This window comes from Tiliqua scincoides, chromosome 3, assembly GCF_035046505.1.
Source record: "Tiliqua scincoides isolate rTilSci1 chromosome 3, rTilSci1.hap2, whole genome shotgun sequence".
NCBI lineage: Eukaryota > Metazoa > Chordata > Lepidosauria > Squamata > Scincidae > Tiliqua > Tiliqua scincoides.
Window position 1 is genome coordinate 191274439 of NC_089823.1, and position 13658 is coordinate 191288096.

At 43.7% G+C, this 13658-nt stretch overlaps 1 protein-coding gene across 1 annotated transcript; it reads right to left on the minus strand.

Annotated features, from left to right (window-relative positions):
* Positions 1-6093: 6093 nt before the first annotated feature.
* Positions 6094-13077, minus strand: SFRP5 (secreted frizzled related protein 5). The gene is made up of 3 exons (XM_066621232.1): positions 12555-13077; positions 9051-9128; positions 6094-6437 (listed from the first exon to the last, which is right to left on the minus strand). The coding sequence occupies exons 1-3, from the start codon at positions 13075-13077 to the stop codon at positions 6094-6096; spliced, it is 945 nt and encodes a 314-aa protein (XP_066477329.1).
* Positions 13078-13658: the final 581 nt, after the last annotated feature.

Here is a 13658-nt window from a genome sequence, read left to right on the forward strand (position 1 = left end):
TGAACTTCCGGGTCTCCCAGCATGGGTATATACTACATTTAGTCACTAGAGATGCTGAATGTGCTGCTCCGTAATGGAATACAGTAATTCCATTCCATTCTGTACCTCTAGTGCAGGGGTTTCTAAACTTTTCGGCCGAAGGGCCACATCAGATATCTGGCACCAATGTCGAGGGCCGGAAAAAACATTAAATAAATACATTAGAGATAGAACTTAGATGAATGAATGGGCTCAAATGTCCAGGATTTCTCCAAGCACCAAGAAACACACACTTAAATGGACCCCCATTCCCCCACCCCACAAGCACAACTCCGGTTGTATTTGATCAACTGGGCCAGAGGGGATCAGAGGCTGGCCGAGGGCCGGATAGAGGCTTGCTGTGGGCTGCATTCAAACCCTGGGCCAGGGTTTGGAGACCCCTGCTCTAGTGGTTGAATACGGTATATACCCATGCTTTTTCAAACCTTTTTCAAAATCAATTCTTTCTCTTCCTGTGCAAGTCATTTTTGCCCTCTGCTGTCCTTCCATTCCCACCCACGTATTATTATATACAATCAAACTCTCAGTTCATCATTTCTCCATGTATTTATTTTCTGGCTGTCAACACTGTGTCAGATATACAATGCGGCCCTCATGCTGAAAAGTTTGGAGACCTCTTATCTAAGGCATTTCAGCTTTCCCAAATATGATCTGCTAGCTGGAGGAACAGAAAATGTGGAATGCTATATTCATGCTGCCAGTCTGCCATTGATGGAGGATGGGTGGCGGTGGTAATGTTCTGAACAGTGTAGTGATAGCAGGATTCAGCTTCCGGCCTACCTTTTAGCATAGAATAAATGCAACAGAGCAATAGGATACAATGCAAAACATGAAAATTGAACTTAAGGATACTGGATAAAACTTGGTATATTGTGTAGATGCTGCACCATTAGTACTACAGCACCAGTCTGTGGTGGAAGAGAATACAGCAAGAGAGAGTACCCACAAGGTAGTGCCGTGTGCATGTTGCCAAGAGGAGGAAGGGTGCGAGGAATTGAGTTTTAATTTAGCCGTGGTGGGAAAATAGAGCATTACTAGAAAAGGGGGAAAGAAGTCAACAGTACCAAGGGTACAGCATGATTGTTGGATATTGGATGCAGGATGGATGAAGTTAGGGTTTTCTTAATTGGTCCAAGTTGAATTGCTTAAAACTGTATATCCATTGAAGAATATGAAACTGATACTATGGGTGCCTACATCTCAACAGAAGGCTGCTCAGGCTGAAAGCAATTCTCATCCACAAACAAGACAGAGAAGTTCTAGCTCTGTTGGGTTGGCTCAGTGAAGGGATGGTTCTGGTGCCTTAACCTCAAGGTCTACTCTATTTGCTTGTTACTATGGATTGAAAAGACTAGAACAGACCAACTTAGATAGGCAATTTTCTTACCCCAGTTCCCACTTCAGTATTGCAAAACTCTCAAAAGCTTTTTTTAAAACCCTCTTAATACATACCTATGAGCTGACATATGAAAGTGGGAAACATTTAAGGTGCCCAAAGGTTCTCAATAAAGCTAGAATTTGGATGATTTCCAGAAAACCACACCATGATATGTCTTTTGTTGCCAGGTGCTGTGGTGACGTACAGTCAAAATGATGACGTACAGGCAGTCTGATTCAACATGTAAAAACCATGGTGATAGACAGGAATTGTAAATATATCCAGCTTTGGCAGTGGGTGATGACAGACAAGAATCCCAGTTTATCAAAAAACCAAATCCAAGCTCCTGATGGGAAAAATGGGGAGTAGCTACTTGCCTCCAACATGTTTCTCTCCAACATCCCAGTTTTGAGATGAGAAGTCAGCCCTGTCAAGTTTTTGTTGCTGTTTGCATTAGCCCTGACAGCAGAACAAGAGGAATGTGGTTTTACAGAAACTGTTTTTGGAGTGAATGCGATTCAGAGGATGTTCTCAAGATAAACAGGGGTGTAGTCAAAGAGGAGTGAAGGGTGGAAGGGAGCAGAACTCTGGTATTCCTCCTGCAGCAGGAGTAGTGAAATCATCAGCAGTAGCACTGAGGTTCTGCCTTTGAACCTTTTTTTTTTCTTTTCAAACAACCTTAGCCAAGAAGAAGCATCAGGCTTAGCAGAAGCCGCACTGAGAAATTTGCTGAAGGGTAGGGTTAATACATAGCTCATGTTGCATCAAAGCTACAGGCCTATACAGATTTACCCAGAAGTAAGTCCTAGTGAACCCAAGTAGGGCTAATGTCTGAGTAAACATGCACAGGCTAATGCTCTAGTATATCTTTTATAATTATCTGGGATAATTTTATAATTATCTGGGATATTTTTAAATTCTATTATTTTTAATATAATAATTATTAAAAAATAATTCATTTTTTATATATTTGGTTTAAAAAAGTTGTAACCCACTCCAGGTGTTGGGGCTGAAATTAGTTAGATCTTTAACTGAAATATAATTTTCAAAGTAGGAATAAGCGTTAGCAGAATAGAACACTCTAAATAAGAAATTTAAAGTTGTTGTCATTGCTTAGTGGTGCATGGCTATGGCGGAGTGCCATGATGAGCTCCTGCACTTCAAAATTTACCACTGAAGGTAAGTGAGACCAAGTCTGCAGCTGCCTCTGAAAGTGGAACAAGTGGAATCCCATAGGAAAAGAGCTGTGTTGTATTGAGCAGCTGTGGCCTCATGGTGGCAGAATTTTTGTGCATGGAACTTACAAAGGGGCCTGGGACTTTTCAAAACAGCTTTGTGAGAAAATAGATCAAGCTATTTTACTGGGTTCAAGAACAGATGAACAGATGTATCCAGGCTGGAGGCTACAGATTATGGAAGGTACACCAGAGTAGGATAACTGGCACAGAAATGCCAATTAGGAAGCTTAGCTTGGAAATAATACCTTGCCTGTTGTACTCAGTAACAATCCTTTGACCTCTTGGACTTTACTTTTTTCATTAGTACTTAAACAGCAACTTTGGGCTGGGAAAAGGCTGGGATTGCTGCTCTCTAAGGGGAGAAGAGAAAATTGGGATCGTGGAGTCACAAGACAGGTGTGTTCCTCCTATGATGCTGTTGGAGGAGGGCTATGGTTGGAATTCTCCCCTCAAAGTTTTCTGAACAAAACTTGAGCATTTTAATACAAAGATTCAAAACTGATAATAGGGAACGATTAGGTGGAACCTAGCAGTTTTGAAATTTGCAATGAACTGCTCTTTAGCCATTCTTAGTTTGCAGTTTTCATCCAGGTTTCCAAGGACTTCCAAACTCCTATATTCAATCAGAGATTTCATCAAGATGTATCATCTGCTGGATATTGGCTGCTAACCTTCATTTCCAACTATTTTTTATTCATTCTCTTCTGCCCCCCCCCCCCCCGCTATATCAGATTCTTCTCACAGCTAAGCTAGTTTGAAGGGGTATAGAGTTCTATGTTTTCAACATTTACAAAACAAAACAAAAATCCACCCTTGGCCTGCCTAGTAACACAGTCAGAGGTAAATTGCTCTGGTAAAATGAGGGCTAGCTAAGAAAAAAGAGCAACTAGTTATGCTTCTACTGGGGGCAAGGAGAGAATGTAAACTATTATCTCTCTTTTGCATAATAAACCACCCATAGTTGGATAACAAGCTTGGTTAACTGGATGAGAAATCCCCTCTTCAGCCTGCAATACACTTTTCAATTCATGCTCTGTGGGCTATGGTAGGCATTGCTATCACCTATCCAGTTAGTACTGTGTCAAGCAACACTGAATTAATGTACGTTTATGTATAAGAGTGCAAAAGATTCCATACCTCCTTTCAGGGCTGGCCAAGACCTCCTAACATATGAAGCAGCATGCCAAATGTGCCGCCACCCCCTTACCTGATAATGTGCCAGCCTCTACTCTTGCCACTCTTCAATATTCTAGTGCAACACTGTCCTCCCCTCTGTCCTCTTCTTCCCTTTCGAATCCAGAAAGTTGGAAGAAGAAAGAGGAGCCGTGAAAGCACACAGGGTTCCCTCTACCAGTCTGCTACCTGAGGCGAAGCTTAATTTGGCTTCATGTCTGGCCCTGCCTCTTTTTTTGAGGGTCTTAATTCTTGCATGTGTAAGAGACTTCTCACTAATCTGGCAACCCTAGTTCCAACTGGTCTGATCTGTGGGAGCAAAGACTAAATAGATATGAAGTCCAGGACTTGAATTCAGCACAGTTCTTGGAAGAGGTGGGCATAAGCACTGATGAGCCTCTGGGCATAGCAAGAAGATCTGATATCCATGGCTGGTGTAGTTCATTCAGATCTTATGTGAACATACAAGCAAAAAAAAAAAAAGGCAAAAATATTTCCCTGCGGCACCTCACTCTTAAAGGAATCCTCAGGACTTGCTTCTCTTTTTGACCACCTGAAAGAGCTCTTTTACAGGGAAGAGTGAGTCATGTTATGGAGTTGCAGTTAAAGAACATGAACTCCTCAGTATGTTGTGTGTTATATACTGCAATGCCATTTAAAGAGCAAACTGGAGGATAAGGGATTCCCTACATGAAATAAAGGGCCTTTTAAAAACCTCTCAACACTCCCCTTCCTTTCCCCCAGCAGATTTTGGCCAGGAATGAGCCTCAGTGAAAACCCCTCTATATGTGATCCAGGTTCAGTCCCTACAGCCTGCTTTGTGTTGGGCAATCCCCCCCCCCCAACTGTCAGTGCTGATGCTATAAATATTCATTCCAGGATTAGCCTGCCAGCTGATCCCAGAACTCAGGAGGTTGGTAATTTGCCAAATGGAGGAGCCCCAGCGAGACATATCCACCTTGTGTTTGCCATCCATCAGGCTCAGTTGGTGGTCTGGCATCCTGGATGGTGGACACAACCACACAGCAGGCCCAGTTGGCGGTTTGGCACCCTCAGTAGGTGCTCAGTAATTCACACATAGGATAGATGTGCTCCTCTCATATTGACATGCTAATACATTTTGTGGGGTCACAATATTTCTACAAGCTGTAGGCAAGCGAATTTGGAATAGGAGGGGATTGGACTAGCAGATAGGGACATATTTTAAAGTAACATTCCTAATGTAAATTGACTTGTACAGCAATGTTCATTTTTTTCCCCACACATAGACAGCCTTGTTGAAATAAACCTGTCTAGACAACTTTGGTGTCCATTAGCTTATAAGATACTGTGCCTCAGGAGAAGTAGTTACAACAGGATTTCAGGAAGAGACTAGTTGCAAGTCATGGCATGGCACACTTGCAATTATCCACAGTGTTTAAGGGTGCTAAAGGATTTTGCCTTGAGATACGCTCCCACAATTCAAAGCAGCAAGGATGACAGTAGGAGCAGAATGGAATGGGCGGATTACTGTGTCATGGCTAAGGCGTGGGCCTCTTAAACTGCACAGTTTTACCATCTTCTCAACCTAATGATATAATAGAGGAGTTGCCCATCTTCTGTTTGGAGGTTTGAATGGCCTGGGAACAACTGGGTATGGAACAAAAATTGAGAACTGAATAAATGGGGGCAGAATCAGGAACTCAAGGAAGTGCTACTCAGACATGATGGTTCATATGGCACAACTGGTGTCTGACAGTCTGAATTTTGGGGGATGATGCAGGACTTCATGCTTAAGTTGGTCAACTCTTCTTGGTAAGTAGGATCAAAGGACTATACAAGTTAATGGCTGGAATGGACAGAACATGGACTGTCCTGCCCATGATGTTCCTAAATCTTACGTTGATAGGAATTAGTATGATATAATTGTCCCAGACTGTTAGATGTTTCTACTAAAATTCTGGACAACTCAGCCACTATTTGATAGTAGGGCTTGATATATTGTGGCTCACCCATGTGTTATGACTGTCCTTATTTTCTGAGTAATTGAGCATATACAAGGTGAAGAGGGATTTTTGCAGATTCTCCAGATGAGTATCGAGATAAGCAGAGTGTTTGTGAAGAAGTGGATCAAAACAGAAGGCAGGAACGGGCTCCAACAGTATGTGGCTTGGTATGGGTCTGCCCGCCAGAAGAAGAGGCATTACACAGACTAGGAGCAGGAATCCAAAAGGATGGGTTGTGGTGGGAGAAAGAGTGAGCAGGGCACTCAGAAAGAGTGAAGATTCAGTGGGGGTCTGCCCCATACAAGAAGGGATAATGCATAGAACAGGGGTAGGAGAACATGAATTTGACAGCAAATTTCATCTCCTTGTTCTTCTTCTCCCAGCGATAAATGGCCAAGACCAGCAGCCGCCCACCCACTTTGCGACCCATCACCAGAAAGCTACCACTGAGGTCATCAAGTTGAGGGCAGGGGCAGGCACCTGCATTCTTCATGTACAGCACCAGCTTCTTGGTGTCCTTGCTCTTCAGTGGCCCTACTTTGAGTAGCTTCTTCTTCTTCTGGGTGGCCACCAACCGCCTCTCCCCATTCTCTTTCTTGACCTCCTTGATGCGCATCTTCACCACTGTGGGAGAAAAGTAGGAAATAGGTTGTATTAGGTGTTCACGGACTTGAGAGTGAAGTCTAAGAATAGGATGGCGAGATGGGTTCAAAAGTACAGGCGCTGTGGGTGGGATACCTTGTATGAGTTTGGCAACTCTTGACTTGGCCCTGTAAGATAAGTGGAAGGCAAGACCACATCATAGAGTTCTGTTAGACAGAAGTGTACGCCCCTGCTTTCTCAATTTTTCCATCACTGGCTACTAGAAGGCAATGTGATTAACCTCCCTTTTGTATTAATTCAATCACGTATGTGGTGAAGTCTTAGACACGTTTGTTCATTGTAGGCTCACTGGAGAGTGTCTGTACAGGTGCAAGTCATCCAAATTTTTTCCTAGCTCCTAGAAGCAAGGGGCAGGAGCAAAATGTGGTCAGTCCAACCCCACTTGTGGTGCATGAAGAAATGTGAACTAGGTGGCCCTTACTTACAACCAAAGTAATTTTCTTGATCACAGCAGCATGTTTTGCAGCTGCTGCACTCGTGAGAATGACTGCAGCTATATCTGTGCACCATCTGATTGATAGTTAGACATTTCCATGTGAGGTTGGTTCTAATGGTGGCTTGGGATACTTCATGTGCAGGAGAAATATCTTATGTGAACTGACCCTCACACTTTCATGAGCCACATGAGAAAAACGTGTCATCAATAGGTGATGAGACAAAAACATGCTCAGGATGGAAAAATGTGACATTCCAACCAGAATGAACTTGCTATTAGCAGGTATCTTTTGTGATAAAGGGGCGGCCCAAGTATTGATTTCTGACCACTTCCTCATAAGGCTGACCTTGGGTACATCTCGTCAGCATTGGTAGAATTTAGACCTTTCTATCCTGTCCCTAGACTCTCAAAAGAGTTCTCAACATGGCTTACAAAGCATAATACAATATAAACATTTAACATAACTATAGTATTTCACAATAAAGAACACTAAAGAAAGAGAACAGTTTTAACTAATGTAAACAATTGATATTTTTTTTAAACCTAGAAAACAACAGGGAATCAAATTTAACAAAGGGGGCAATTCAAGTCACTTTGAGCACCTGACCAAACAACAATCTCTTAACCAGGTGCCAAAAAATCATCAGTGAAGAGGCTGGTTGGGTCTCATGGGACAAGGAATTCCATAGCCTAGGGACTGCAGCTGAAAAAGCCCTGCTTTTCAGCCCCTCCAGATGGACTCCCAAAGGCAAAGGAACATGCAGTGAGGCCTCTGATGATGAATGAAGCAGGCAGATACATTCTTATGGGGAAAAGTGCTTCTTTAAATATCCCAATCCCAAAACTGTTCAGGGCTTTAAAGGTAATAACCAACACCTTGAACAGAGCTGGAAATGGAATTGCCCTGTTGATAATGTATTTTGGAACTGAAATACAAACGGAGGATATGATGGTTTGTTTTTACTTTTGTTTTAAAACTTGGCTTGAATTCTTGTGCCATGGTTGTCTGGGAGCATTGCGCAACTGAAGCCCACAACCCTTTGAAACACATCTTCAGAACAGATTTCCAAGTTCCCTGATTTTACCTAATCTGACTTCTCTCACAGGTGACCTTTCTAAAAAGTAAAACTTCAGTCTATTTAAGCAGACATGCATGTCAGTGTATGCCATATTGCTTGATATTGGGAAGGGACCAGAGCTCAGTGGTAGAGGCTGTGCTTTGCATGCCCAAGGCCAGATTCAGTCTTTTGTCTCTTCAAGAAGAACTGGGCAAAACTCCTGTCTGAAACCCCAGAGAGCTGTCATTCAGTGAAGACAATACTGAACCCCCATATTCACTGACTAAGCCCCAGTCAGTGAAGACAGTACTGAGATAGATGGACCCAGAAAGAGACATATTAGCAAGGGATCTGACATCCTCTGCTACCATTGCCTTGGATGACTGTTCTCAGGACCAGATTACATGTCACCTTAGATATGTAGCATGGGAGGGAATGTTTGTCTTGTATAATGTAAATGGCTGAAAGGGATGGGAGTGAACAGGATCAGGACTGTGGCATGGGGCCTTGAACTGTTTCTCTATGCCATTGTCCAATCTTGGATCACCTTCCCCTGGTGGGGAAAACAGATGAAATTACTGCAGAACAATATTGAAGTACTGTTCAAACAGTTATAGCAAAGGATGGACTTGACATGATATCTAAGAAGCAGTAACTTAACACTCAGTGAATTCTGTGGGGAGAGAATTCCACATTTGGGGTACCATCACTGAAAACGCTACCTCCCCTAACTTTAGAGGTGAAATTTCAGAGAAAGGTCTCTGAAAGGATTTTCAGAGAAATAATTGGCAGGCATGTTCGTATGGATTAAGGCAGTAGCCTGGTTCAAGACTTTTGGGGATATTGTCGATCAAAACCAGCACTTTCAGTTGGGCCCAGAAACAAATTAGAAGGAAGGTAGTGAATATTTGATGGAAGGTAGCACTGGCAGGGATCAAGAGTACCATGGATCTCAGCAAGTTGTATGGAATGAGATTGAGAATTTGCAACATATTTGTAGTAGCGGTTCTGCAAAGCTCTACTTTCAGATGGCCTTGGTGGAGACCTCCAAATCCCTGCTGCCTTAGGTGAAGTACTTACCAAAGTCGCTGGAACACATCTGCTCCATGATGCCATCTGCTTTGTGTTCCATCTCACATTGGGTGCAAATCTTTGACACTGTAAGGTAGAGAGGAAGATTAAATTAGAGCCCATGAGTGGGGTGGGACATCTTCAGTCATTCCCCTGCTTGTCTCTTAGGGAGAGCTCCATACGTTATCTTGGTCTTCTGTTCATGGGCAAGCCTGCTCCTACTGGTGATGGTTATTTCAACCCCAATTCATCTGCCTCATCATGAACTGACATTGACTAGTCATGAAGTATCCTGAACTGAAAGAAGGTTTTGGGAGTTTGGCTTATCCAAACAGGATGCCTGTAATCCCTACTGGCACAGTTTCTAAAATGCTGGATTAGACAGGATTTTAGGGGGAAATATTTGTTTCTTATGAAACTGATCCTTTATTTATTCACTTCACAATTTTCTTCATTATGCAAACCTCTATCCTTGCCCTAGTTAAATAAATTTCCATTAAATTTTACTGTCTTCTTGGCTATAAGTGGTGCACATTCAAGGGGGAGCTAGGCTGGAAGGGGATTAGGAAAATCAATGTGTGTTTTCTGTCTGTGTGGTGTACAGCTGAGTAAACTTGCTAGTAAAGGACCTGGACTGGCAGAATCTAACATGAGTACAGCACAATATTTTGGGTTGGCTTTAGGGAAGAGCCTCAGCTATAGAATAAATACTGCACTTGTGTCTTGTGTGAGTAAAACTGTCATGAAGGAAAAATCTCATCGTTGAAGTTCTAGTAATGCATAATGCAACCTGCTGATACTGACCAACTCAGGTTGATTAAATATGTGATCCCTGAAAACCTTTAGAATTTATTTTGGGTGTCTAGCCTGGTGGGATGTATTAGAACATTGAGCTTCAGCTGGTGGGTCACATCAGAGGCATAACTGTATTGTTCTTGGGGAAAGGAAGAATCGCAAGGGGAAAACAGAGAGTGAATGGAAAGATGCAAAGGATGGCAGCATATCAAATGGATTCTGCTAATACCATACTACTTCTTCAAGGGCAATATTAAGCCACAAGACACTTCTCTGTATCTGAGTATCTGGACAAAGATGTACATATACTGTAAGAAATACTGTAAAATGTTGGTCAATTGCAGGTTTGAATTAGAAGCAGGTCTTGCGTATGAAAAGGCAGCAAAAAGATTTGCATGAAAATACTGTTTCTTTAATCTTTGGAACTCAAACATCAATCCTTCCCCCTGGCAGTATATATCCACCAACACTGCAGACCTAGGCACATCTACTTAGAAGTAAGTCCCACTGAATTCAATGGGACTTAGGCAGCAGTCCTACACATATTCATTCATTCATTCAATTTGCACACCTTTCTCCCCAGAGGACACCCTGGGAGTACTTACTTGGGAGTAAATCCCCTTGGACTCAGTAGGACTTACTTCTGAGTAGACATGCATAGGATTGTGCTTTTGGTTCCCAGGTAAGTTCATATAGAATTGCAGCCCTAGCTATCTCTACTTTCTGGACTCCCTGTGCTAACTTGAGGGTTAATTAATCTACTGACTTGCAAGAGATGAGGTACATTGTTGGAAGCTCCTCTGTTCCACAGATGTGAAGAACCTTTCATACAGCGAAGAACCTTGCATACAGCATACAGTGAAGAACCTTGCATACAGTCATGTGCACAGAGTCTGTCACTGCATGTGAAGATCTGTATTTTGGGCCAGTAACTCAACATTGGTATAGGAAGGAATACACTTCTTTGGAATTTTGCACTCCATTTTCCAGATGTCCTTCTTACTCCTTACCCTGTGCTCTATCTTATGGTCTGTCTTAATACAAAACCATTAGGGCTTTCATGGAAATCAGGAACAGGACTGGATTAGAGGACAATTTTTAAAATGGATTGTATCAAATGCTGGAGCAGTGCCTGCATAGAAGCAGGTAGTGGGTTTGCAGTTTGTAGATTCCATGGCCGGCAGTGATTGGCACTATCTGTGCTGCTCCTGGTTCCCTGCCTGTACATTTGTAAATAAACACATTTTCCCAGGCACATCATAAATCTTTGATACCCATGCTTCCAAGGAAACTGACCCTACAAGGTCTGCACTGAGTTTTTTACTGTTTGGGGAGCAAAATAATCTACTCTGTCTCCAACAACACTGTTTAAGAAATTCAGGAAGAGCCTGTTGCAAACTCGTGCATGGAAAATGATGCTTACCAAACCTAGAATTATTTAATGTGCAATGGAGAAATTATCCCAGTGTGCAGAAAACCAAGTCCCCATTCACTTTAATCAAGCCATAGTGAGACACTCCAATCCACTGAATGACTCTACTCACTCATGCCTGGTGGCAAAGGTTAAGCTATAGGTAAATCAGGAGTTCTGGCTTCTGTTCCAAATGGCCCTGAGCTCAACATCTCTTCCCTTTTATTCTTCATATGATTGAACAGCCTCACCCTGGTTGCTGTGTCAAAAAATTTGTTAATGGTGGTACATATATATGATAGGTGTGTGTGGCAGGTACTTTTTCTGCTAGCCGATTCTTAAGCATAAAACTTGTCTCCAGTACCCCAAATGAGTATCTTAGTTGTGTTTACTGATTTGAAATCTTGTCCCCAATGATCCTAGTGGCTGGAAAGCTGATGGGAGAGCTTGTACTAGGAGCATAGGTTGCAGAAGGTAATGCCTGGGGAAGAAACAGAAAAACACTTCCTTCTCTATGATGCTACTTATGTCAAGTCACTAGGTATAAGCCCTTTCAAAGAAAGAGTAAAGGGAATTCTAGAATACTCATCTTGCTGGCCCCAAAAAATAATCTGGCAACATATAAGTAACTAGAAAGAAAAAAATGAAGCAAGCAGTGGAATGAACAGATGCACATTCATTATACTGAAATGTGGGAAACTATGAAAACTCTCACTAATCAGAGAGAGAGAGAGAGAGAGAGAGAGAGAGAGAGAGAGAGAGAGAGAGAGAGAGAGAGAGAGAGATTGATTTGAAGACAGTGCTACAGAAGAACACTGTACACTGATTTCCTAATTGTGAGAGGAGTTTATCAGTCTCAGGCACAATATCCCATAACAAGCCTTAAGTGAAACAGCCCTATCTGGGGATATGCAATAATGGCAAGAGATGATCTTGTTTGAAAGGCCATTCCCCCCCCCCCCAATTAGGAACAGTTTTAGATAAAAAATGAGCATGGGTTCAAACTCCAAGTCTGGGCTCAGTCACATCCTATGTGGTCTATTTCCACCCCACTAGGTACAAAAAGGTTTTCTGGACTATGTCTTTTATAGCCTGCAAAGTCCTTGTACATTTTGCAACACCTGTTAAGCAGCAGTGTTTCTGAGTGGGGGGGGCCACATGAGTCTTATTTGAAAGATGCATGAGTCTCTGGCTCTAGGAACAAAGTGGGTTGTGAGAATGTGGAGCACCCAAGCCATAGGGCAAGTATTTGCTAGTAACTGTCTCTGAACACAGGCTCTTTGCCATCCCCTCCCCTTGGTGGTTACCTGGTGGCTGAGTAGCGTGGCTGTTTCCAAACTGCACAGTGATGCAGAGGTCGTTGTCAAAGGGGAATTTGTTGCAGTTGAGCATGTCAGGCCAGGGGAAGCCATAGGATTCCATGACAGGTGCACACGAGTCACGCACAACCTCACAAAGTGAGCGGCAGGGATAGATGGGTCGGTCCAGGCAGACAGGTGCAAAGAGGGAACACAGGAAAACTTGTGTGTCTGAATGGCACCGCTTGGCCAGCAGAGGCACCCAGCTGCTGGCTTGCTGCTTGACCTCAGGCATAGATTCGTGCTCCAGCAGGTTAGGGAGGCGCATGCGCTTGTAGCCCACATTATGGCAGAGCTGCAGGTCAGATGGGATGTCCACACACTGAGGTTGCTTGGTGTAGAAGCGTCCATGCTGGAAGTTGTCTGACTGCCAGCTATAGTAGTCATACTCCTGACTCATGGCCAGTGCCCAGCCCTGCACCAGGACCGGTAGCACTATGCCCAGGGCACTCCACTGGCAAGGTGACATCATGGGTCACAGACACTCCCCTCTGCTCCCCAGGGGGCACGTGGGGCTGGGTTGCCACAGGTGCCAATGGGAGCCAAGCTGAATGGGTGCTGCCCTGACCCAGTCAAGCCAAGCAGCCGACCCCTGGTGTGCCTGGGCAAGCAAATCTGCTCTCCTCAAGGTTTGCTGTTTGTATCTGGCACTATCAGTGGGATGGAGTGAGCTGCAGCTAGACTCACTCCAAAGTTTCTCTTCTGAGCTGCTTAGCACCACCCCCTCTAGGTTCTACAAGCAGCCCCTTGGGGTAAGCCGGCAGCCAATCTTCACCAGGCATGCTTCCCCCCCTCCTAAGGTTGAACTGGGAGCCAGCCAGGAGGATGTCCCCACCTCCCACTCAAGGCTGCTCCTTCAGCCCTCCCGTCCCTACTCCCCTTTCTCCGTTCCTGCTTTCTCTCCGTCCCCTTTCTGCTTCTTTTTCCTGATATCTTCGTGCCTCACTTTCCAGGCTTGTTCCCACCCCTCTCCACACACAGGCGTCAGGGCCCAGCTGGCATGGCTATGAAATGCCGTGAAGCAGTCTGTTTTGGGCAGCAGATTTCAGAAGG

Coding starts and splice junctions, on each gene's coding strand:
- SFRP5 (XM_066621232.1), bottom strand. CDS start 13,077: ATGATGTCACCTTGCCAGTGGAGTGCCCTGGGCATAGTGCTACCGGTC. Junction 9,129..12,554: donor CCACGCTACTCAGCCACCAG/GTAACCACCAAG, acceptor TCTACCTTACAG/TGTCAAAGATTTGCACCCAA. Junction 6,438..9,050: donor GATGTGTTCCAGCGACTTTG/GTAAGTACTTCA, acceptor TTTCTCCCACAG/TGGTGAAGATGCGCATCAAG.